Source organism: Caloenas nicobarica, chromosome 5, assembly GCF_036013445.1.
Source record: "Caloenas nicobarica isolate bCalNic1 chromosome 5, bCalNic1.hap1, whole genome shotgun sequence".
NCBI lineage: Eukaryota > Metazoa > Chordata > Aves > Columbiformes > Columbidae > Caloenas > Caloenas nicobarica.
The window spans coordinates 24,849,094-24,871,600 of NC_088249.1; the positions used below are offsets into that span (position 1 = coordinate 24,849,094).

General features: G+C 53.8%; 1 protein-coding gene across 1 annotated transcript; it reads left to right on the plus strand.

Annotated features, from left to right (window-relative positions):
• Positions 1 to 9,676: 9,676 nt before the first annotated feature.
• SYNDIG1L (synapse differentiation inducing 1 like) lies at positions 9,677 to 13,243 on the plus strand. Its single transcript, XM_065636714.1, has 3 exons — positions 9,677 to 10,120; positions 11,326 to 11,463; positions 13,085 to 13,243. The coding sequence occupies exons 1-3, from the start codon at positions 9,692 to 9,694 to the stop codon at positions 13,241 to 13,243; spliced, it is 726 nt and encodes a 241-aa protein (XP_065492786.1). The 5' UTR covers positions 9,677 to 9,691.
• Positions 13,244 to 22,507: the final 9,264 nt, after the last annotated feature.

Sequence of the window (22,507 nt, forward strand, 5' to 3'; positions counted from 1 at the left end):
ACCAGCCCAAGTGCTTTGCTCAGCCTGGAAGGGGAGGCTCCACTGATCCCCAGTGTTTTTTGGGTGCACCACTTAAACCAACTTCCTTTAGACCGAAACGCTTCAGGTGTCCTTTGAAAAGCAGAGCTGGTCGCAGGATTGCTCTCCAAGCTCTGTGTCATGAGACTGAACTGCTGGCATGAAAAAAATTGCCTCAGGGCACGTGTGCACCAGCTCAGAGATGTGACGCCGTGTTTGGCAGCTGCCTAGTGCTGCTCCACAGCTGGGCAGAGGTTTCTCCGCAAACCCTTCTGGCTCCCCGAGGCCTCTGAGGTGGGACAGCAAGGCAAGACGGAGGGTGCTGGGGCTTGTCCGCACACAGCAGGGACATGCTTGCACAAGCAGGGTGTCCTTGCTCAGCCCATGCAGGACCGCTGGTGCTGCTCACCCAGAGCAGAGCCACCTCCTGCAACATGCTATGACTCCGGATGGGCACAAGCAGCAGCCTGAGCCCAGTCCCAGGAAGGGCTGGTCTAAATCCAGCTGCGATGTGGGCAGGGAAGAGAAAGAGGCCAGGAAGAGGGGAAAAGCATCCATATGACAGAGGCAGGAGCAGCCCAGAGTGCCCCTCAGACAGGCATGGTCGGGACTTGACACGGACACAGGAAAGAAAATTTGTCATCATTTTGTAGTATCTCTTTCCATACCATATGGAAGATAATTTAGCGTCATCCTCTGCATGCTCCTGGCCCCCCCAGGACTGTGGAACAGACAAGAGCCGTGGGAAGGCCAGGGGCAGCTGTTGCCTTTCTTCTAGCTGTATTCCTGAAGACAGAATAAAGCTCTCCTATAGCTCCCACCAGTGTGAACTGCCCCTCCTTAAACACAGAGGGCACATCTCCACCCAAGGATTCAATTTCTTTGGCAATAAAAAATATTAAAGAGAGGCTCCACATTTGGTGTGGCTTGCACCTATTGACTCAAGTAGTAATTTAATACCTTACAGTTTGTCTCAGGCTGTGGATGTTGGCCAGAGCAAGAAAAGAGCGACCCACTTATTTGCTGGAAGAGGAGATCAGCTAGCTGCTGATAAATACAGGCTGTGTTTAGAAACTTAGGGTTTGGGAAAGTAAGCTAGAAAGGTGTCATCTCCACAGTGTAACTTCATTTTTAAAGAGAGAGTAGATCATTGGCAAATGAATTAAACCTCTGAACTGTAGAGGAGCTCTGTGAATCCCCAGGAGAATCAGGCCACAGTAAGCAAAGTGGAAATAGCCCTGAGCTGAAGGAAGGCAGACAGTGGATAAAATAAACAGGACAGTGGGGAAAGGATAGTGCCGGCATGCACGAGCCTTCAGGGCGATTATGAATCATTTGAGTACGGATATGTTTTAAACAGAGACAAATGAGCAGTCTTTAACAGCCGCTTTACTTTGCCAGCTTCAATTGATAGGAGGGGGATTTGCAGAGAGATGCGATGATGGCGTTGGGTGCCGTAGCTAAGCTGCTCTATCAGCAAGGCACAGCTGCCAAGAGGAGGACATCTCTCTGTCCCCTTGACACCAACTGCCAACTGTGTGCTACATCCCTGTCTTGGTCACAGCTGGTGTGTGTCTCTCACCTGTAAGAAAGCCAGGTCCTATTTGGTAGATCAGTTCTGTGCTGGGTGGCAGGCCATGGCAGGGAGAGCATCACTGGGATGCAGACCCCAGGCACGGCCCTGGGGCAGGCTGGGCTGGAGGGCTGAGAGATGTAGGGCTGGTCCAAGAGCAGAGCACAAGGTACAGGTCTGGTCCAGAACAGGGTATCTCTGCTCCCTGTGGGTGACACTCACCTTGTGCCACAGGATCAGGCAGCCCAGAGTGATCTATGGGGAGGGAGTAGTGGAGAGGATGGGGTGCAGGGTCCCAGGGCATCATCAGCCATGAAGGGGAAATAGCCTGTGGGACTTCATGGGCAGGAGAAGAGCCTTGAAGTGGAGATGATGGGATTGGAGCAAAGGGTACAGGTGAAATAGGGGAAGATAGGAGAAGAGCTTGGAGCCATCTAGGATAGCCACCATGTTCAGTTCAACACTGGGTATAAATAGCAACAGAGAAAACCTGACATGAAAATTGAGGACTGTAACCATTACCACAGGAAAATCAGCCATGAACAGAAGTAGAGCTTGCAAGCATGAGCTTCTGTGCATCTTCCAGCAGCAGCCAGAATGTCCTGGTAATGAACACATCTTGAGTGACCTCTATGAGATGCTCCTGACAGCACGGTCTTGGTGTCCATATGGGTACCCTGGGCAGGGAGCCTGGCCTTGGCAAGGGATGGGGCACCTGTGCTGGAGGAATTCATGCTTCCCGGAGCTCAAGGGTCAGGGACTTTTGCCTCAAGTAGCTCTACAGGTGTAAGTGTTTCTAAGCAGGCTTTCTGAGCTGAGGGTAGGGTGCCAATACCCCTCTGTCCAGACAGCTTTGTGTGCAGCAGCCTTAGGGTACGTCCTTGGGGTGGTCCTGAGCTGAAGAAGAGGAGGTTGAATCTCCTAGTCTCAGCTCACGTTTCCCCAGGCCAGTGATTTCAATGCTGCAGAAGACAGGGGAATTCACTCTCCCTTGCCCCTGGGCTGGCATGTTGTGGCTGAGATGAGCAGTCAGAGCCTGACAGCCTCCCAAGCTCATCTTGCTGGCTGATGCCTCAAAGGGCTGGAAACACTGAGTGACAGCCTCAGCAGCCTCCTCACATGGGAGTCATCACCCTGACCTCCACAACCTTGCTGGGTCCCCAAACAGGAATGTGAAGAAGCCACCAGTGAGAGCTGTCAATCAATTTTGGTTGGCATCATGTGCCCCTTTAAAGCCCCAAACTAGGGCTTCTTGTTGAGGGTGCTGCAAAGCTGAAGGCTGGTTGGGTGCAAATCCAGCAGGAGCACCCCAGGGCTGAGAAGACAGCCCCAGCATGGCTGTTGGCATCTCCAGAGCTTTCCCATCCCTGACCCCATCCTGGCCCACTTCCCCAGCACAACACTGCTGGCCAGGTCGCCCGCTCTGTTCCACTTTGTCTGTCTGACCCACGCTCACCCTGCTGCCCTCCAGCACCCCGAGCAGCCCCGTGCTGCCCCCTCTTCTCCCTGATCCCACGCCTTCAGGAGACCCGCACGCAGGACAGCTTGCGGAAACTCCCGACAGCTGCCTTATTTACTTGTTTGTGTCTCCAGCTAAAAAAAGGATGCTGAGAGAGTCCAAACCTGCTAATTATACACCTAGCCACCCACACAACCATGTGTTTTATTATCATCACCCTCCATGCTTCCTCCTGCCCCCCTTGCCAGCTCGATGAGCTCTTCCCAGCTCTCCCTTGCGTGAGGGGCACGGAGAGGCGCATCCCAGCGGGGCACGGCCCGCGGCGGCATCCGTGCCGGCGAGCTCCTGCTCCGGGCTGGGCTCACACCCGCAAGGCCAGCGCCAAGCCACGGGTGCTGCAGCCGTCCCCGGCGATTTGGGCACACAGGCGCTGTGCACGCAGGCGCCGGCCCGGCCCGCGGTGCTGCGGGATGCTCGGCCGGGAGGGGCGGGCGGGGACCGGGGAGCGACCGGGAGCCCCGCGCTCCGCGGCCCCGGGGCGGTGCGGCGGCCGGAGCGGCAGCCCCGCGCTGCGTGGAGCGCCTGGGACATCTAGCGGCCACCTCTCCCAGTGCCGGGCCCTGCCGGGGGTGGGTGCCGGCCTGGGGGTGCCCGGCCAGGGCTGGGGGACACGGTGGCAGCGGGCCACAAGCGCCCTGCCAGCCCCGCTGCCCCTGGTGCCCCACCGCAGGGCGCACTCGCGGGCACTTGCAGGCACTCGCGGTTTGAGGCTGGGTATTAGGAGCATGTCTTTCCAGTGTTTGGAGGCGATGGAGGACACGCTGCTGCCCTGCTGATGCTCACAGGCAGTGAGTGTGTCGTGTTTGCTGGCACTGGGGCTGGGGCCGGGGTGGTGGGGGAGCCCACAGCCCCGCAGAGCCCCTGGCAGAGCTCCCTCAGAAGCAGCCTGGCTCTTCCCTGCCAGCCGCGGGGAAGGATCTGCTACTTCTTACCATTAGGAGCAATGCCTGAACTCTGAGCACAGCTGGGTCGAAACACTGCTGCAGAGAAACATTTTTATCAGGCAGAATAAAGACTCGATTTCCACCTGGAAATTGCCCAATTTGACTTGCGAACCTTGAAAAGCAGCCCATCACATCCCAATTCTCAGAGCAATTTAGTCTCTGTTGGAGCTGGGAGCCCATTGCTGAGGCACTGGCTCTCTACCTATCAGAAGATCAGAACAAGTGCTTTATTCACTGCTTTCCAGCTCTATCAGCCCAGCTGCATCAAACTTGTGAATTAGATGCTCATCATCACAAACACCTCAGCTATCCTCCCTCTAATCCACGTCTACAGGCTCTGTCGCCTTCGTCCTTCTCTCCTAGTCCTCACAAACTCTTTCTTCAACGGCAGCTCCACAGTCCCTTTTCCATGCCTGTGGCCAGGGCCCAGCTTTCTGCCTGTCTCAGACGACACTTTTCTTGCCTTGCCCCATGCCTCTTGCCCAACATTTCCCTTCCCACCACTGCCCCTATCATGCCTCTTTGCTTGTCTGTGTACCACCGCTGCCAGCCTCATTGGGGCTTTCACTGCCTTCTTCTGCTACTCCCTGCCAAGAGCTGCTTCCCTGACACCACCCCCTGCCCCTTCCCTGCCCCAGCCACCCCCTCACCTGATGCTCCTGCCACAGCAACCTTTCCTGGGATGGGTGAAGGCTTCATTACACCCCAGGGATGAACAGCCCCCAGTCTGCATGCTGGTGCTGTGCCCAAGGCAGGAACAGCGGTGTGGAGACTGAGCACTCACAGGAGAGTTTGCACATTGGCTGGACATGACTGCTTTCACAGCCATGTCGGTGGGGCTCATGAAAGTGCTTACTTCTTCCTGTGAGCTGTGCTTCACCCTGCGGGGCTCCAGGCTGGGACGTGGCAGGTATACATGCTGCTGTGCAGGCTCCTAGGGCTGAGAGGGTGTTTGGTCCACCCCTGACTGACACATTGTCCTGAGACCTGACAGCCCTTCCTTCATCCCCATATTCCCCCTCCCAAATGCTGACTTCTCTTCCTGCGATTGCTCTGCCTTTGCTTCTCAGCAGCCTTTGTGAGCTGGTTTTCTCTGGAGCAGAATCCCAAGCCTGGATGCCCAGAGGCAGGGGTACTGCCTCCTCCTGTGCCCTGGCAGGACTTGAGCCTCAGCCTAGAAGCCTCAAAAGACCTCCTGAGAGCTTCCAGGAGGGTCTGGGCTCTGGAAGGGTGCTAGCCACATCTGTGCTTTCCTGCTCCTTCAGAAGCAGGTCCACCTCTGCCCTAAGGCTATGGCAGCTGTGCCTGTTGATGATGCTGCTTTCCATCAGCCAGGTCAGGAACAGGCATTCATGCTCTCCCCTGCCCTCAGACCGGCCAGGGCACAGCAGCACAGCGGGGCACTGCTCCCCAAGGGCACCGGCCTCCCTGGGTGCTGTCCTGAAGGGGAAAGCCTTTGGCCAGGACAGACTCACCTCCTCGCTCAGGAGCCTGGGGACATGCAATGCAGTCACAACCTGCTAATGAGCTGGAGAAGGAAGCCAGAGTGTTTGCTTGACAGGGCAATTACATAATGATTGATTCCTGGAACAGCTACTTAATTCATCATTAACTGGGCTTATCATATCCAGCGCCTGTGCCAAGGGTCCCTCTGAGGGCTGCGCTGCTGCTGGTGCAGGCGGCCAGCGACCCAAGAACCCCTCACGTGGTGAGGGAAACATCCAGGATGGTCCCAAGGGGACCTGGACCACCACAGGAGATGTGGTCTAGAGGTGACATCCATGAAGCACAGAGCTGAATTTGCTACATCTTTATTTTCCTGCCTTATTTTTGCTCCTTTCATCCAGCACTGGCCTTGAGAGGCTCAGAGTACACAATGCAGTTGTGCATTTCCCACTCCACTGGGGAATGCTGCAGCCGGCCAGGGGACCATGCGGGGCCTTGCCCCGCTGGGTGGTTATGGGAGCTGTTGTGCAAGGGGGGATGCAGCTCGTCAGGGAGTCAGCAGTCATTATTCTCAGCAGTAGAGCTGCAGCAATACTCCAGCTCAATCAGGGCACTGGAACCTGCCTCCTCCCAGCTGTGCCCTCCCGGTGGGCTCAGGCTGTGTGTGTACCCTTGTACATGTGCATCCTCCCTGTGCATCTAACAGCACCTCGCTGCCGTCACCTGCTGCCAGTAGTGCCCAGACCAGCCCCGTGGGGCCGATGGACCTGCATGCTGTCCAGTCACGCTGGTAATGAGGAGAGAGAATGGCCATTCTTTGCCAGTTTTGCTTTTTACAGCTTCCTTTCTTTCGTCTGCTGGCTTCATTCCTCTTCCCTCAAGCCTGCTTATTACCAGGTTTACTTTATTACCAGGCTTACTTTATTACCAGTCCCTTTATTAAGTTCCTGTGTGGCTAACTTCACCCTAGGATCCAGATAATCCAAATGGGCTTTGGGGATGATGGTAGGGCTGGTTTGCCTCTGTCCTTCCCTGCACGTGTGCACACAAGGCTGGTCCTCACCCTCCCTGCCACTCCCACCCCAATATCATCTCTAATCATCATCTGGTTTGATGGCCCTCATCTCCATCTGCACACTCAGACCGTTCGGTGCACACGAGTGTGCTTACACACACAGGTGCATTCTCTATGCAATGCAGTGATGTTGGTGACTAAGGAGCGGGAAGCAGCTCTAACCCCTCTGGAACTGGGACTCTTCGCATCAGCGGGTGAGGGTGTCAGAGGCTGAGGTTTCAGCCTGGCTGCTTTCCAGCAGAGCTGAACATGCTGCCATAGACATGCTGTGATGCTGGCCATCAATGTCCCCACCCCAGTGATGACAAGTGCTGGAACTGGGTGCTATAGCTAAACTTGGTGGTCCCTTTGCATATTTATGAGAAGCACAGTGATGTGTCATTCTGCACTTTTCCCCTTATCTCCTCAGCCCAGTTATTGTCCCATCCTGCTCCAGGGAGAGTATTGTTCCCAGCTCCCAAGAGTGGAAGGCAACAACAAAAAGACAGTTTAGTACGTGTAAATCTTTTATGATCCTGGGCTGTACAAGAGCAACAGACATTAGCATGGACTAAAATATTCTAGCTGTAGCCCTGCCCCATCCTGAAAGCAGACTCTGCCCCAGCCTGCGGGCTGTGGGCTTGTGCGCCCATGTATTGAGCAGTGCAGCAACCCGCAAGGTCCTGGCCCTGCCCTAGGGCTGGCTCTGGGGCAGTTTGAGGGACCAGAGAGGTTTGGGCTGCCCCTGTCCCCCATGGGGGAAGCCTTCAGCCCTGCCCATCCCACATTCAGGGAGGCTTCCTCGTGATTCAGAAGTATCTTCCTGCTGTTTCTTTTGCTACCTGCGCTGTTACTCTTCTGAGGCGTGTTCACCCTGGGATATTTGTGACCTGCAAGCCCTCTCTGCCTCTTCCACCCAGCCCAGGTCAGCCAGCCATCTCCCATCAGCCGGCCCCTTCAGCATCCTTCAGAATGCCCGAAGTCAGCAGACCCCATGTCCAGCAGCAGTGCAGCTGCACAGACACACACTTCCCGGCGTCGGGCAGCCTGCGCGCAGCCCACCTGCTGGCATTTCTCAGCGCCTCCAGCACCTCCCAGCAAGATCCCATCCCTCCCTACCCTAGCTTGCTGCCAGAAACGTTTTCTTGTGGCGAGGCGTGGATGCCTTACCAAGACTGTCAACTTTCTCTTGCTAGAGCTGGGCTTCTGCTCCTGCTTGGGCTGCTGCTTTCAAATGACACTCAGTGACTGGTCTCTCCTTACTGCTTTGTTAAAAAGTGAGGTATTTGATTGGAAATCTAATTTGCATGTTGATGGAAGCAAAGAAGAGGCTCATGCTTTCCTTCCCCGAAAACCAGGATGAAGCTTTGTGCTTCTCTGGGTCTGTGCAGGAAATAAAAGCGTCTGTGCTACAAATATGCATCTCCCTTAAATATTTTGAAAATACTTAACGGCCATCTGCTGTATGAGCCGTTACAGGCTTTATTAGTAAGGTGGGAGACTGCAGAAAGCAAAGAATGGTTTTGAAGAGGGAGAAGTGGAGGGCATTCACCAAAACATGCAGAGTTTTAGCACTGCAGGAGTGCTTTCGAATGGCTCCATTTTCCTGAACAGCTTTCCAAAATGTGACAACTGCTGCCAGAACAAAGCCCATCAACAGGGCCATTTAAAACCAGGAATGGCACTTAAAGCTGTGCAGTATGACAGTTTGGCCAAGGGGATAAGGCCACTTGGGCTTTTCACTCTCTGGAGTCTTCAACTCCCACTTCTTTATTTATATTTTCTTCTTGAGGACAGATTTAAACCCAAGGTGATGTGTTTTCTATCAGAAAGCCTCATGCACCTCAAGAAACCCTGTAGCAGGTGTAAGCGTGTCTCTGCTACGCAGCATGCTGCAGAGCAGGCAGCGATGAAGGTCTCTAAGGAGGACAGGAACATTTGGGGTTGCAAGGCAATAAGGTGGCACGGTTGAGGAACTGGGAACGTGATAGAGAGTGGCTGTAAAACACGGGGCTTGGGACTGAAGAGCACGAAGTAATTGTTTCTTTCTCCTGGGGAATGCTGATATTTCACTACACGCTTTCTTTGTGCCAAGGTGGGTAGGGAAGCCAAAATAGCAAATGCTCCTCTGAAGAAAAGGTGTTGAAATATTTCATCTCGGAAATTTTCATGAAAAAATAAAAAAATCAGCACAAGGTTTCAGCACTCTGAAATGGAGGAAGGGAGAGGGAGGTGAATTTTCCTGACGAAGAAACCCATGTTGACATTTGTAGCTGACGATCCTGTTTGGACTCGGCATTTTCTGAAGCCAGTGGCCCAGAGCCAGGGCTGCACAGCTGCCAGCTGTACCTGGGGTGAAGCTGGTTTAAGAAAGGGGATGATGTGATGAGTCATTTATTTAAATTGCTCTATGCGGTCTCCCCTTTAACCTCCGCATGCCTCCGTTCCTTCGCACAGCCGGCTGAGCATGCAACACTTCCCACTCCAGCCTACACATCACCTCCAAGTCCTCACAGCAGCCTCCCGGCTTCCCTTGATGGCCAGCTACTCTCACCCTGTCCCAGCCCAGCTTTGGAAGAGCCCTTGGAAACCTCCTCGGCACCTGAAAACCATTAGGTGCATCTGTAATGCCTGGAAGGCTGTAATTCACTGTGTGGGCCTCCACTCTGGGAAGTCAGGGAAGCCCCTCAAGTGGCTGTCAGCATCTTATCTACTTCTGTGCTGGCTGTTCTGCATTGTCGCAGCACACATTATGAACCAGCAGAAGAGATGCAGTAGGTCCTTTCCTGTAAGGCTGCACGTGGCCATCTCAAGATGCATTATAGATACAGCAAATCCTTGTCTTAATCCAGGCTGAATCAAATCATTTTGTTGCAGGGCTGCATCCTTATCTTACTACCAGCTGGGGAGAGATGAAGAGATGCTCAGTTTGCCGAGACAGCATTCAAACCATGGAGTGGGGGGAGGGCTCTTTTTTTCTCCAGCATTGCCAAATCTTTCTGTTCCCAACAGTCTCATCTTGACATCGGCTCCGCATGGGCAAGAGGATTTTCTGCTCCCTTGTCTTGCTGAAATAACAGCCTCCTCCCTCCCACTCTCTCTGCTTCTGCAGGATCGCTCCCCCCACCATCATCAGCATGGAGAGTGTGCGTGAGCTCCAAAACCCACTCTTGGCCAAGGCCAACGGGCACCTCCACAGCAGCTATTCTTACCACCAGCATCACGGCCAGGACTACCCCAGTCACCGCTGCCAAGGGAAACTGTATTCCTACATCTTCCAAAACACTGGCAGTGCCAGGACTCACCAGCTGCTGGATGCCAGTTCCCTGCAGCTGGCTGTTGAAGCCTTGTATGGCCCAAATTTCATCCTCGTGAAGGATGAGACCACTGTCAAGGCCAAAGACAGCAAGACAGAAAACTGCGAGACCACCTTTACGGAAAGCAAAGAGTCTCCATCAGAGGGTCCCGACGGGCACGAGGCACAAGGGTCTTGCCTTGTAGAGAGTGACATTCGCATCCAAACCGTGTCCTATGAGGTGGAGGAAGAGGAGCTCCAGGAGTATGAGGTGAGCTTTTTCAGGTGTGATGGCACCAAACTCCTCTGGTAACTCTGCCCATTGGCCCAAATTCTTAGTCATTTATTCTCCCTCTTTCCCCAGAGCTTCCCCCCAGACCCTACTATCTCCTGCCTCACCAGTCTCTCCCTGTGCACCCAGTATTTCTTCTCCCTCCTTATCATTTCTGCTCCCTTTTCCTTGCCACAGACCGCGGGAGGAGGTGAGCTCCCCTGAGGGCAGCCTGGCTGCATGCTCCCTGGGTGCGAAGGAGAGATGAGGCTGGTTCTGCAGGACCCTTGGGTTATGGGGACCCTTTGACAAGGCACTGCCATGGCACTCAAATTAATGGGAAATAGCAATCCTTGCATAACAGCAAAACACACATGCCTGATGGCAGCCGCCAAGAGAAAGCTTTATAGATAAAGAGAAGGAGAGCTCAGAAAGCAGCCCTGTGCTGCACTCTATGCCTCACCACAGCTCCAGTGGCGGTACAGAGGCTGAGAACATCATCCAGGACCTTGAGAGGTGGGAGCAGGTCCCCAGGGCCTGCTGGAATGGATATCTGATGACCTAGCACAGCTCTGCTGTTTTTAGTGCTGGTGGTGTGGCCTTTTCAGATGGCAGCAGGGGTGTCCCCACCTTTGCATGCCTTCCCCACCCAGACACATCACTTCCAGGCTGGTCTGCCTCTGCCCAAATGCAGGAGGACTGCCTGCAGCTGCCTTGAGCAATGTGCTCACTAAGAGGACAGGACACATCACCCCTGTGATGGAGGCTCCAAATCAGCCACCTTCCCTCACTCACTAAATTGGTTTAGTAGGATATTGATCTCCAGTCGCTAATGGGGATAAGGCACTTTGTTTAAGTTTGTTTAAGCTGACAAACAGCCAGTTCTGCCAAAGCTCGAGATATTTCAGTTTAAGACTATCTCTCAGGGAAATCCCAGACCCCCAGCAGGCGAGCTCAGCATTTGCTCTGGCAGGGAGCCGAGAATCCACTCTGCTCCTGAATTTGCTGAGCTACATTTTTTTCTCATCAAACTGGGCTGAGGAGGCTAAAATATTTTTGAAACCCACTCCTTGAATTCGTAGGTGGGAAAAGTACGAGAAAATGTGATGGGGCCAGAAGAGAGCAGGAGCTGGGAGGAGTGGGGCTGAGACACAGCCGGCAGGGGAGGTGAGGTGGGCATAGGCTGAATCCATCTGGTTTTGCAGAGTGACTCCTCCAGCGACAGTGAAAGCGAGGATCATTTCCTGATGCTTCCCCCCCGGGACCACCTGGGCTTGGCCCTTTTCTCCATGCTGTGCTGCTTCTGGCCCCTGGGGATCGCTGCCTTCTACTTCTCCCAAGGGGTAAGAGATCCCTTCGCTTGCCTGCATGCACAGAGTGCTGGAGCAAGGGCCCTGCAAGCCATAGCAGCCCTCAGAGGGGACTGGGCAGCTTTCTGGCTCTGAGTTTCATCTCTGTGCCATTCCCAGACCCCTGAAGGCTGAAACAAAGGGTGCTCCTGGCTCCTGGATGTCTTCACCACAGCTCTAAGGTTGCAAGTCCCCCAGCTCTTGTGTGAGTTACTGGAAGTTAGGCTTCTCTTTTGGGTGTTCTTTAGGGAACTGGGGGTCCCTTTGGCCCCTTGCCCAGGTTCTCACCCCCCGGCTGGGCTCAGGAAAAAGGCATTTTCCCACTTGCCCTCCCATTCTCCAGTGGTGTGGAGGTCCACCACCATGACCCAGTCCAAGGCAGCTCGTGCCCCGGGAGTCAGGCTGCACTGGAGGCTGGACACAAAGGGGAGCCTGGTCTCCATATCACCCTGCAGCTCCTCTGCTACACTTGTTTCTGACGTGCATTGGCTAAGCTGGGTGAGCCAATGCCAGACTGGCGGAGGTGGGAGAGGGTGGTGGCCCTTGGGCTGCACCAGCTCTGAGGAGCTGCTGCCTTCTCGAGGGCTTAGCCCAGAGCCAGGGCTCATGTTGCTGTTGACCCAGAATAATTCATGCAGAGCCAGGGGATTTACTCCACATTTGCACAGATGCTGCTGTGCCAAGAATAGATAGGGAGGAGGCATTAAGAAGTTAAAACAAGAGGATAGAAACAGAAATGAAAAAATACATAACATGAGTACCCAGCACAGAGGCGGTAAGAGGCAGGGGAAGATTTAACTGATTAGGACCCTGAGGAGTGGCTGATTTCACATTTTTCCACGTGGTGCAGGGTAGCACGGTGTACTCTCCACGTGACGATGTACTTGGTACAATTTATATTTAGCTCCATTTGCTATAACTACCACTTTTGTTCACTCACTGATGTAAGGACCATCTCTTTATTCAGTGTCTGTGAACAGTGGGTGCACAGTGCGTGCGTTGATGTCCACATGGCAACTCAAACTTGAATACTAAGGGTAGCTCTGAATGTGTCCAGAGCACTCAGGGAAGCTGAAAGTGTCCAGCCCAGAGAACCAACACCCACATCTGCCTCCATCGCTGGCTCCTTCAGCCCTTCTATGGCAAATAGGCTTCAGCTGAAAACTCCATGCAGGCAAACTCAAGCAGCAGCACAGGCAGACCAAGGCATTGTGCTGTCTAGAGTGAGCTCCTGAGACAAGGCAGTACTCGTTTTATGTCTAGGTAGGGTATATTTGCACCACGCAGCCATTGCTCCTGTGCACAGACCATTTGCCTGGGCTTACAAGGGTCCAGCCACCCACTTGCAGCTCTGGCTGAGTGCCCAGATGGCTGGGGTTTACAAAGGGCCAAAGCCCACGCTTCCCTTAGAAGCAAAATCCACAGGGAAATGTGTGTATGTGGCACTGCTGTGCTGAGCCCTCCCAGAACAACAGACACCTTGCTGTCCATCCCCAGCATTCATGGGACATAGTGTCCAGGGGAGGGGGACTGACTCAGCAGTGAAGCTACTGCATGCAGACTAAAAGTCCAGGTTGGCACAGCTGTGAGCAACAAGTGTTTCTTCTCCTTCCAGACCAGCAAGGCTGTCTCCAAAGGAGATTTCCATCTGGCCAGTTCAGCTTCCCGTCGAGCCCTCTTCCTCGCCGCGCTCTCCATCACCATTGGCACAGGAGTGTACGTTGGGGTGGTGGTAGCGCTGATCGCTTATCTCTCCAAAGGGGGCCACGTATAGCTGCCACCCACATGTCAGCGCCGTCCCCAGTCACCGGCCCTCCTGGGATCAAGCTTTCCTGCAGAGCACAGGGTGCCAGTGCCTGCAAGGGCTGCTTGCACAGCAGGACCCCAGCATGGATGCCCTGCGCAAGCTCTTTCCCCTTTCAGACAAACAGTTGACCCCTGTTCTCCCCAAGGCTGTGGGGTGCCACCATCCAACATCAGGGAATTGGGCACTGGCCTGGCTGCTGGGACCAGGAGGAGCATATTCGCCTGGTGGAAGACGTGCAGGAGAAACACTACATGCTGCTGCTGAGCTGGTGCCACCACATATGCTCCGAGGCCATGGTTTCCCCTCCCAGCTCCACAGCTGAGAGATCCACTTCTGGTGCCCAGGCTTGGCCCGTGAAGGGGGCATGCAGGGAGGAGAGGGGATGCAGTGCCAGGGAGTGACCCTGGGAGGCTGGAGTCCTGGTGGGGTCTCCAGACTCCCATGATGGAAACAACATTCCTATTTCAGTGCCATGAGATGGCACCTGGCCCCTCAGCAGCAGCAAAGGAGGACACAACCTGGACATGATCAAAGGGCATGCTCTCCACATCCCTCTGCAGACAGACCCCTGATCCACAGGAAAGCATCCCAGTTGTTGGCCCATCCCAGATCAGAAATAAGGAGAAAGGCAATCTGGTGGTTACACACCATCAGTCCCATCATTGGAGCAAGCTGGCAAAGACAGCAAGGTTTTCTCAGCATTAATAATGACTGTATGATAATTGCAAGTCATAGTCCCCATAAGTTTGGCAACTCACAGTGCTGGGCCCTGAAAAGACTTGTAACGGCAATTTCTACACAAGAAATTACCTGGGAGGGGTGGGAGAATGGGATGGAAAGAAAAGTCCAGCATGACAAGCAGAGCCTGGGGCCAGAGTGCTATTTGAGAGGGGATGAGATCCAGAGAGGGGGAAGACTTCGAAGGAGCCCAAGACACAAGGGTGACTGCAACACACTTCATCCCATGCCTTGGAGAGAGGTCTCTCCATCCATTCAAAAGCTTCTGCTGACGAGGGCATCCCATGCATCCCTGCTTACATCTTACTTTCGCTAATTCGTATGTTGTCAGCGACACGTCAAGTGCTTCAGAGGTGGGTGTGAAGGCAATGACTGCCCCAAAGGGCTGGCGTTACAAGGCCCTGCCTCTCTCCTCTCCTCAGCATCCACCTTGACCCTCCCTCGCCCTGGCCATGGTTTCCCTGCCACCTCCTTCCCCACATGCAGCAGCTGCAGGCAGACTCTGGGCACCCATCACCCTCTTCCCGGGGTTTCTGGGCGGGCTGCAGCCAGCTCTGCAAGAGGTGCAGCATGTTCCTCCAGCTGGGTGCCATTCAAATGTACATTTCATCCTAAAGAAGCATGTTAATGTCTTCGATTGCTGTTGTATTTGAGCCATAAAAGAGAGAAGCACATCGGAGACCTGTTCAGAAGCTGGTCTGAAAGTTCCCATTACGTTTTATAATGTGGAAGAGCTAATAATAAAAGCAGGAAAAAATACTTTGTTTATAAGGGCATGGAGCTGGCTACTGAAGAGGTGAGCTTTGCAGAAGTGATGAGCTCACTTAAACCTGGAGGTGTTTATGCAGTTCCCGAAGGAAGTTATAATCCAGCTGGTGTCTGGGCAACTCGGAGGGAGATGTACTACTTTGTAGATCACAGCAAGCGGCTAGTGATGGGAGCAGGATGGTAATCTAGGCTTTTTGCCATATTTGGATGGACAAGAATTAGGGAGGGAGGGAGAGAGAGAGTCTGGAGCATCATGTATGTCCTGGCTGCTCTGTGTATAGTAGAAGCATAAAATACAATGTGCCTGAAGAGGTGCAGAAGAATACAAACATTGTGAGGGAATAAGCAGGTCTTGCTTCTGATAGTGGACAGAGGGAGACGGACTTTGCAGGGCAGGACTGGGATGTCCAGAAGAGATGAGGTGGCTTAGGGAGGAGAGATGAGGTTGAACTCACCCAGTAGCTGAAGGATGGTTTTCATTCCCCTCTCTTCTGTGTGCTCAGCCTTCCTGGACATCTGTCCCTCCAAATAACGGAGCAGGACAGGAGCATGATTTCAGGAGAGGGGACATCCATGGTTGCCTGTGCAGCAGGGGGGACCAGACCCAGTGTTTCCCCAGCTCAGTGCTGTCTCAGCTAAACCCCTCCCCACCTCTCCCCGGCAAGCATCCCCAGCTGAGGGGCAGGTGTGGGGGCTCCCCACCAGTTCTGGTCCAGACAAAACCTTTGGAGCTGCCAAACCAGAATCAGCAACAAGAAACTGCATTTGCCATGAATTTGTAGTTCTGCCAGCTGGTTCCCTCCAAGGGCTTCCCTGGATGGGGGACCAGCAGCCCACAGCCTGCTCCATGTAGGCACCCCATCCCCCTGCACCCCAGCCCACCTCTTTGTCTTTTTTTTTAATTGGAGACACACAGGGAAGGACCGGGCTAAAGGGCCAACAGAATTAAAGTGTTTTCCTCTAATAGCCTGAATCTCTGATGATCTTGTCAAAGTGGAGGGGAAGAGGCTGTGCTGGAGCATCCCTAAGGGGGGCATTATGCAAATGGAGAAATTAGTTGGAAACAGCCTGAAGGGAAACATGTGGAAATTGAAATTCGAGGACCAGCGTGGGGACTGCTGCTGAATAACTTGCTATAGACTCACAGCGTCTGCTGCAGCCACCTCAGCAGAAGGGAAGGAAGCAAAAAGGCAACAAATCTCAGCAGTCGGGGAAGACGTGAGCTTTGGAAATTTGATCAAGCTAAAAAAATACAAATGTTAAACTAAAACCTACCAGTGGGTGTGGAAGGGGTGACTCTTCTTCTCCCTCCTGTCCTCTCAGGGGAGGCGTCCCTCTCCCACCTGGGAATCCCAGCCCCACAGCAGAGCTCCTGATCCCACAGGGCATACTCAGAAATTTGGGGTGAAGGAGGAATAGCCTCAAATTCTGGCATGGTAGCATTTCAAGTCCAGAAAGAAGGGAGTGCAGTGGCACATTGCAGGTGTGGGAGGTGATGCACAGGGCAGGGATTGCAAAGATGGTCTGCCTGTGCAGAGGGGAGGTCGTGGAGCAGGATTTCTGGTGGCTGGCAAGGGAGGATTTGGGGTTCTCTGAGCTAGAAGGGGCAGGGGGTGGTTAAATTGTGATGTCCTACAAAGGTGTACACCACAACCTGATGTCCTTCCCCACACCCTGGAACTTTCTAAAAAATAATCACAGGAGATGCTGAAGAGTCCCATGGTACATCAGAACAAGCCCCTCCTTCTTCATTCATGACTAATTTGTTATCCTTAATTAGGACATCTATTTGCAACTGAGCTCCCCGCCAGCCAGCTGCAGGTGCCTGTCCCTGTGAATGCAGGTGCTGTGTAGCACCCCCAGCACAGGCACTGTTCTGCAACCCCCTGGCAATCCTGTCTCATCGCCCTCCTGCCCACTGCTCCACAGGTGCCCCTTCCCTGGCCCCACTGTCCCACAAGCACCCCTCACCCTTAGACAGTGACACCGAGAAAGTCACCAGAAAACCCACCCCCTGCCCCCTCTCTGCCTGTGCCCAGAACCCCCCTCTCTTTTCTCACATGCTGAGCAGTTTTTGGGTTGCAAGAAGCACCATCACCAATTGTCCCAGATGCCCTCCCTGCTGTGAGGAGAAGACCCTGGGGATGGAGCCAGCCCCACTCCACATAGCAGGCTGAACATCTGCTCCATCCCTTCCCTGCCCTGGAGATGCTCCTGGTTCAGTCAGGAGCTTGGTGAAGTGCTGTCTGAGGTGCGCTGGGCTTTGTTTTCTTTTCTCAGCAGTGGAAAATGTGTTGTCTTCCAGCTTGGGCTGCTTTCATAACCTTCGCAACACCAAGGTGAGCACCTCCCTGCGGGCCTTTCTCTTCACAAACAACTAAGGATGGGGCGGACGAAGCCTGTGACAAGGGCACGGATGGCCTTTGAATCCTGCCTCCTTCTGGGATGCAGTCAGGAAGAAACCTGCCGAGGAAAAAGGCACCAGTGTCTCAGCCACAGAGCTGAGCAACCGATGCATCTGAGCCACTGCCTGCTTCTCTCAGCTCTGCTCACACCACTCGCCTCTCAGCAAGTACTGCAGTGTGCCAAAATGGGGCCGCTGGCTGCACACCAGGGCTGTGGAGTGCTGATGAGGGATACAGAAATGGGGCTGTGCTGGATCTCACTCCTCTTCCCAACGAGATGAGGCGAGATGATGGAGGAAAAAAGCAGATAAGCTAGTGTGGTTTGTGGGGGACACAAGAGCTCTGTGGGACCCAGTCCCCAGCCGAAGGTATCCACTGGGGTACTGGTCCTCCTGTATCCTCCCAGCCATCCTGTGGGCAATGTGGGAACAACCGGGGCAGGATACGAGGTGTCCTGCTGCGCTCCCAGCACCTTCATCTACCTGGGAGGTCGCAGCCCCTTGCAGAGGCAAAGCTGCCGCCAGCTCTCCAAGCAGTGCCCGTTGCTGGGGTGCAATTGCAACCAGTGCTGGTGGGACATAAATGCCTCCATTCTCCCCCCATCTGTCCTCTGGAGGCTGGCAAGAAAAGAGACGTAGGGAAATAAAAGTGGAGTAAGCCCTTCGCCTCACTTAATGGCAGAGTCAGCGTTTTCCCTTCACAGCAATCAAGTAAGGAAATACCTAATTATCTGAGACAGGCCAAATTTTCTATTCCTGTCCCTCCCAAAAAATAAAAAGCAGCATTTAGCAGTGCATCTTTTCACCTAGCTTATCCTTTCCCCTTTGGTCCCCAAAAACAGCCTGCAGCAGCAAGACTGCAGGGAGGCACAGCCTATGGCACTGCCAACTCTCCTGGGGCTGACAGGAGAGGATTTTTGCAGAGAGAAGCCAATTAAGAGCCATCACTCAGATATCCGCTGCTGTGAAATCAGGAGGCTCATTACCTCTCTGCTCCCCACAGACGCAGACACCAGCTCCCTCTTCCACAGCTGCTGGTAACCACACATGCAGGAACACCTCAGTGCAGCTGAGCTGTCCCCATGGGGCAGGAGGACAAGCAGTGCCAAGAGAGGACAGAGTGCTAGGTGGGGACACCTTGCTGGGGACAAGGTAGATGCTGTCCCCTCAGCCCATGGTGAGCCATGGGTCTTGCTGTGACACCTGGGGAGAAGTTGGTTAGTGACAGTGATGCACTGGAGTTAGCGTCATCCTCCACTGCTCATCTGTCCCTGCTGTGGCATGGAGGGGCTGTACCCCTGCACATCCCCCTACCCCCCGTCCCCTTCCCCTGGGAAGTCCAGGCACAGTGATGTTTGGGGACCATGTCCGCAGACGTGCTGCTCCTCTGAGCTGACCTCATTTTTGCTGTAGCTGGTGCCTGGGCTGTACCTCAGAGCCAAGGGCTTTGCAAGGGAACCACAGCTGCCCTTTAGAAGGTGTAAAGGTGTATCTTAAACACACAGTTTAGATATCCTCGCAAGACATTCTTCAGGGGCTTTGGAGACTCAAGACTGGCAGGCAACAGACAGGGTCTGGGTCCATCCCTCCACACCAAATGGGCAGGAGCACCCCTTGGGCCAAGCTCCTCTGAGCAGAGGAGCTGCTGCTGCCTCTCCAGCCGTGCCAGAGCGGGACAGGACAGGGGCAGCAGTAGAAGAGCCTCTCTTCTCCCTCCACCACACCACACACCGCATGGCCAGGATTTTTCCACCTCCTTTTCTCAGCAAGCAAAAGCAGCAGCCACCTGGGCCTTTGAGGAGTGGTGCACACAGCTGACTTCCACTGATGTTTAACATGCATTGCTTATGTCCCACAGGCACAGGGCTCCTTTCAGCTGCCAACCCTCAGCCCTGGTGCCACCAAGGTCTGCCCCTTCCCCACACTGTCATCTCCACTGCCTTAAAGAGGCTGAGCTGCTGGCCTTTCTCCTCATAGGGCCCATCTTCCCCACTGCTGCTCCTCTGTGAAGCTCCCTGGTACATCTGGGCTTTTCCAGACTATTCACTTCCAAAAATGCCATTATGTCCTGCAACTGCTGTGGTGCTGGACACAGCACAGCATCCCTATCCCCCATTTCTGCTCAGGAGCTTTGCTGGCTGCAGGGCTGTGCTCCACTCATTCCCATCCTCAGGAGCCTTTCAGAGGCTCCCCAGCAGAAATCCTTCACTCTGCAGGGTCTCCCTCTTCACTTTTGCAGGCATGGTGCTTAACTGGTTTCTAATCGGTTCAGTGTTTGCTGGCTTCATTTTTAAAATCAATCTCACTGCTTAATCAAAACGTCAGGCAGGACCAAGTCCAGTGTCCCACGGAAGCCGGAGTGTGGTCAGAGTGCTGCCTTCTCCTGGCACAGAGAGCTGAGGGGCATCCCTATAGCAGGGAGTCCCCCCTGCTGCACAGGCAGGCTCCCCACCTGCCCCCGGCCCAGACCCACACAGCTGCAGAAGCACTAGGAAGATGTAGCTTTATTCTCACGGGTCTGAGTTTGGTGGGAAGTGTCCCTCCAGCCACAGCTCTCCTACCTTCCCCAGTGCTGAGGTTACTGAAGTGATGGAGAAGGGGTGGGGAGAGAGGCAGAGGAAGAAGCCAGGGAAGGAGAAATGAAATGCAAATAAATGCAATATCTGCCAAAATGCCACCCTCAAAGTAATATACCAAAGAAAGCTAAGACAAGTATTAATGCGTTGTTAATATTTTAAAAGAAGATCTGTTGGGCTGGAGAGCAAAATCTTTGAGGATCCATGTAAGGACTGATTATCCATATTTTTCACTGGCAAGCTGGCATAGGAAGGCAGGGTGCCTTGGTGACCTTTGCTAACAAGTCAAAATCAGGAGGGTTTGGAAATACAGAAGAGTAAAGAAACCTTGAAGGCAGGAGAGGTGGACATCAGCTGGAATACAGGGAGACGAAATGAGGGGTTGCCAGCAGGAACTGCTGCTGCAGGCAGGGAGCTCCTTGGCAGGCAGGGACCAGGAAAAGGTGGGAGCCATCGCTGCAGCATGAAAAGGGTAGATCTGACATGAAGATCTACAGGGCAAAATGTTTCAGCAAAAATATTCACAAAGGACAATAGCAGGGCAGCAGTGGATAACAGCTGGATTCCAGGAGACATTTTCAGCCATGGCACATGAGAGATGGGTTTTAATGGGGAGGAGGCAGAGAGGGTGGTAGGAGAACAGGGACCTGGCTGTGGCTGCTGTAACCTACTAGGACAGAGGCAGGTGGTTCCCTACAAATAACCTGGGGGGACAGGAGGAAAAGGACTCTCAATAGCTGGGTTGGCTCAGCAGCACTAGTTGCTTGTAGTCTGACCTATGGAGGGAATTATGCAGAGCACTGATCCAAAAGATCCCTTTTTTTACTTTTTCTCCCTATCTTTTCCCCTTCCCTCCCCACATAGATAATGAATTGCATTTGTGCTTGTCAGCTCAGGAGCAGTTCTGAATGGTGGCACCGACTTTTCTGTCCTCCTGCCGCTGCTACATCTCCACTCTGATGATCCCAGCAAGCACAGGATCAGTCTTGCAAACCCCAACGCCTCCACTACCTTGAGATGCTTTTAAGAACAGGACTACTGCTTTTTGCACCAACAGACCAGCTGCCTGTGCAAAATCTGGAGGCAAAGAGGTGCTTGAGCTAACACATACCACCTGAGTGCCCCAAAGCTTTGCTTGAATAGTCAACTATTCCCACAGCACAGCATCCAGGCAGGCTATGCTGCACCACATCACCCACCTTCTGACTTGCAAACCCCCTCTCTCAGACACAAATGGGGTGCACTAGTGGCAGAAGAGAGCCCTAAATTACAGGTGGGTGGGGGGCTGCTCCCCATGGGCTTTACAGCCCCTCAGCCTCTGCATTTCATTTACCTTTTAATTTCCATCTTTGCTGAGGTCAGTGCTTTTATGCACTCATCTGTGAGGGAGCTCGGGTGGCACCTGAGCTAAACCTCACTCCACACACACAAAGGAAGAGACACATTGGCCAGTGCCTTGGCTGTGCAGTGTGGAACAGCTGAGGCCACCTCAAATTCATCTCCCACCACCAGCTCAATGTGAGTGCAGCAAGACAGGTATTAGTCAACAGCTATGGTTTCTACCCCATTTAAATCCTGCTCAGCCACAAACTACATCAGTGAATAAAGAGAAGTCACCATTTAAGTGGTGCCAACTTGCAGAGACCCACCATGACCCTGCTGTCATCAAGGGAGAAAGAAATGTAACAGCACTTGTAAAACCCCTCAGAGGAACAAGTATTAGTTTCCTACCATGCCGCACCCAGCTAAGGGCAGAAAAAACATCTTGCCTAGATCTCTTTACCAGGGGTCCTCAAAAATATCTTGCAAGGTGGTGCTGGAGGATGGGGGAGGAGAGCCCAAGGACAGCAAGCAGAAGAGATTCATCCTGCAAGCAGACCCCACCACAAAGCATGCAACACTCCCAGTTTGGGGAGAGTCAGGTGACAGTAAGGAGAAGCCAACCCTCCACCCTGCAGAGCACCAGGTACCTCCCACTGCAGATGCTTCCCCAGGCTCTCCTCATGTCCACCTGCCCACAGCAGCAGCTGGCAGCCACATACCATGATGTGCCATGCCAATGGATGCCCTGGCCACTGCCCTGCTGCCAGACTTGGTCTGCCTCAGCCTCAGGGCCACCCAAATATGGCTTGTATTAGCACCCACAGTCAGAAAACCCACTCTCTCTGCTCCTTCCCTCAGCTCAGCCAAGGAAGGACACACTCCAGGGGTCTCACATTCTCCTTCACAGCCGCTGCTGCAGCCACCACTGCTGCTGAAAGCAGCTATCTCCAGCCTCCGGCAGTTTGGAGACACAGGTAATCATTCTGGAGTAGTTACCAGCTTACTCCCTTGGAGGAGTTTGCTGGTGAGAAGCTGCTGGCAGCTAATTACTCCAATTACTTCCTGACACACAGAGCCCGGGTGCCCAGGGCTCTTTGCAGCAGCACACAGCACCGCTCGGCAGCTCCTGGCTCCCATGTGCCTCCCTGCCTGGGGCACTTGCTGCCCCTGATCGCCTCCTCTGGGACCACACAGGGTACGCTGGGGTGGATGGGTGGTGCTGAGAAACCACCGGCACCAAGGACAAGGAGCTAAATGGTTTCTTAAGATATGCCCTCTGGCTCACTGCTGCACCACCACGTAGCTCAGGCCCAAGAATGCAACAGGACAACCCTTAGCACCCCTTTCTCCTGCAGGTTGATACCTAGGAAAGCTCCACAGGGCTTCCTAGCATAGGCCCCCCACTGCCTAGGAGGTTGATGG

Coding starts and splice junctions, on each gene's coding strand:
- SYNDIG1L (XM_065636714.1), top strand. CDS start 9,692: ATGGAGAGTGTGCGTGAGCTCCAAAACCCACTCTTGGCCAAGGCCAAC. Junction 10,121..11,325: donor AGGAGCTCCAGGAGTATGAG/GTGAGCTTTTTC, acceptor CTGGTTTTGCAG/AGTGACTCCTCCAGCGACAG. Junction 11,464..13,084: donor CCTTCTACTTCTCCCAAGGG/GTAAGAGATCCC, acceptor TTCTCCTTCCAG/ACCAGCAAGGCTGTCTCCAA.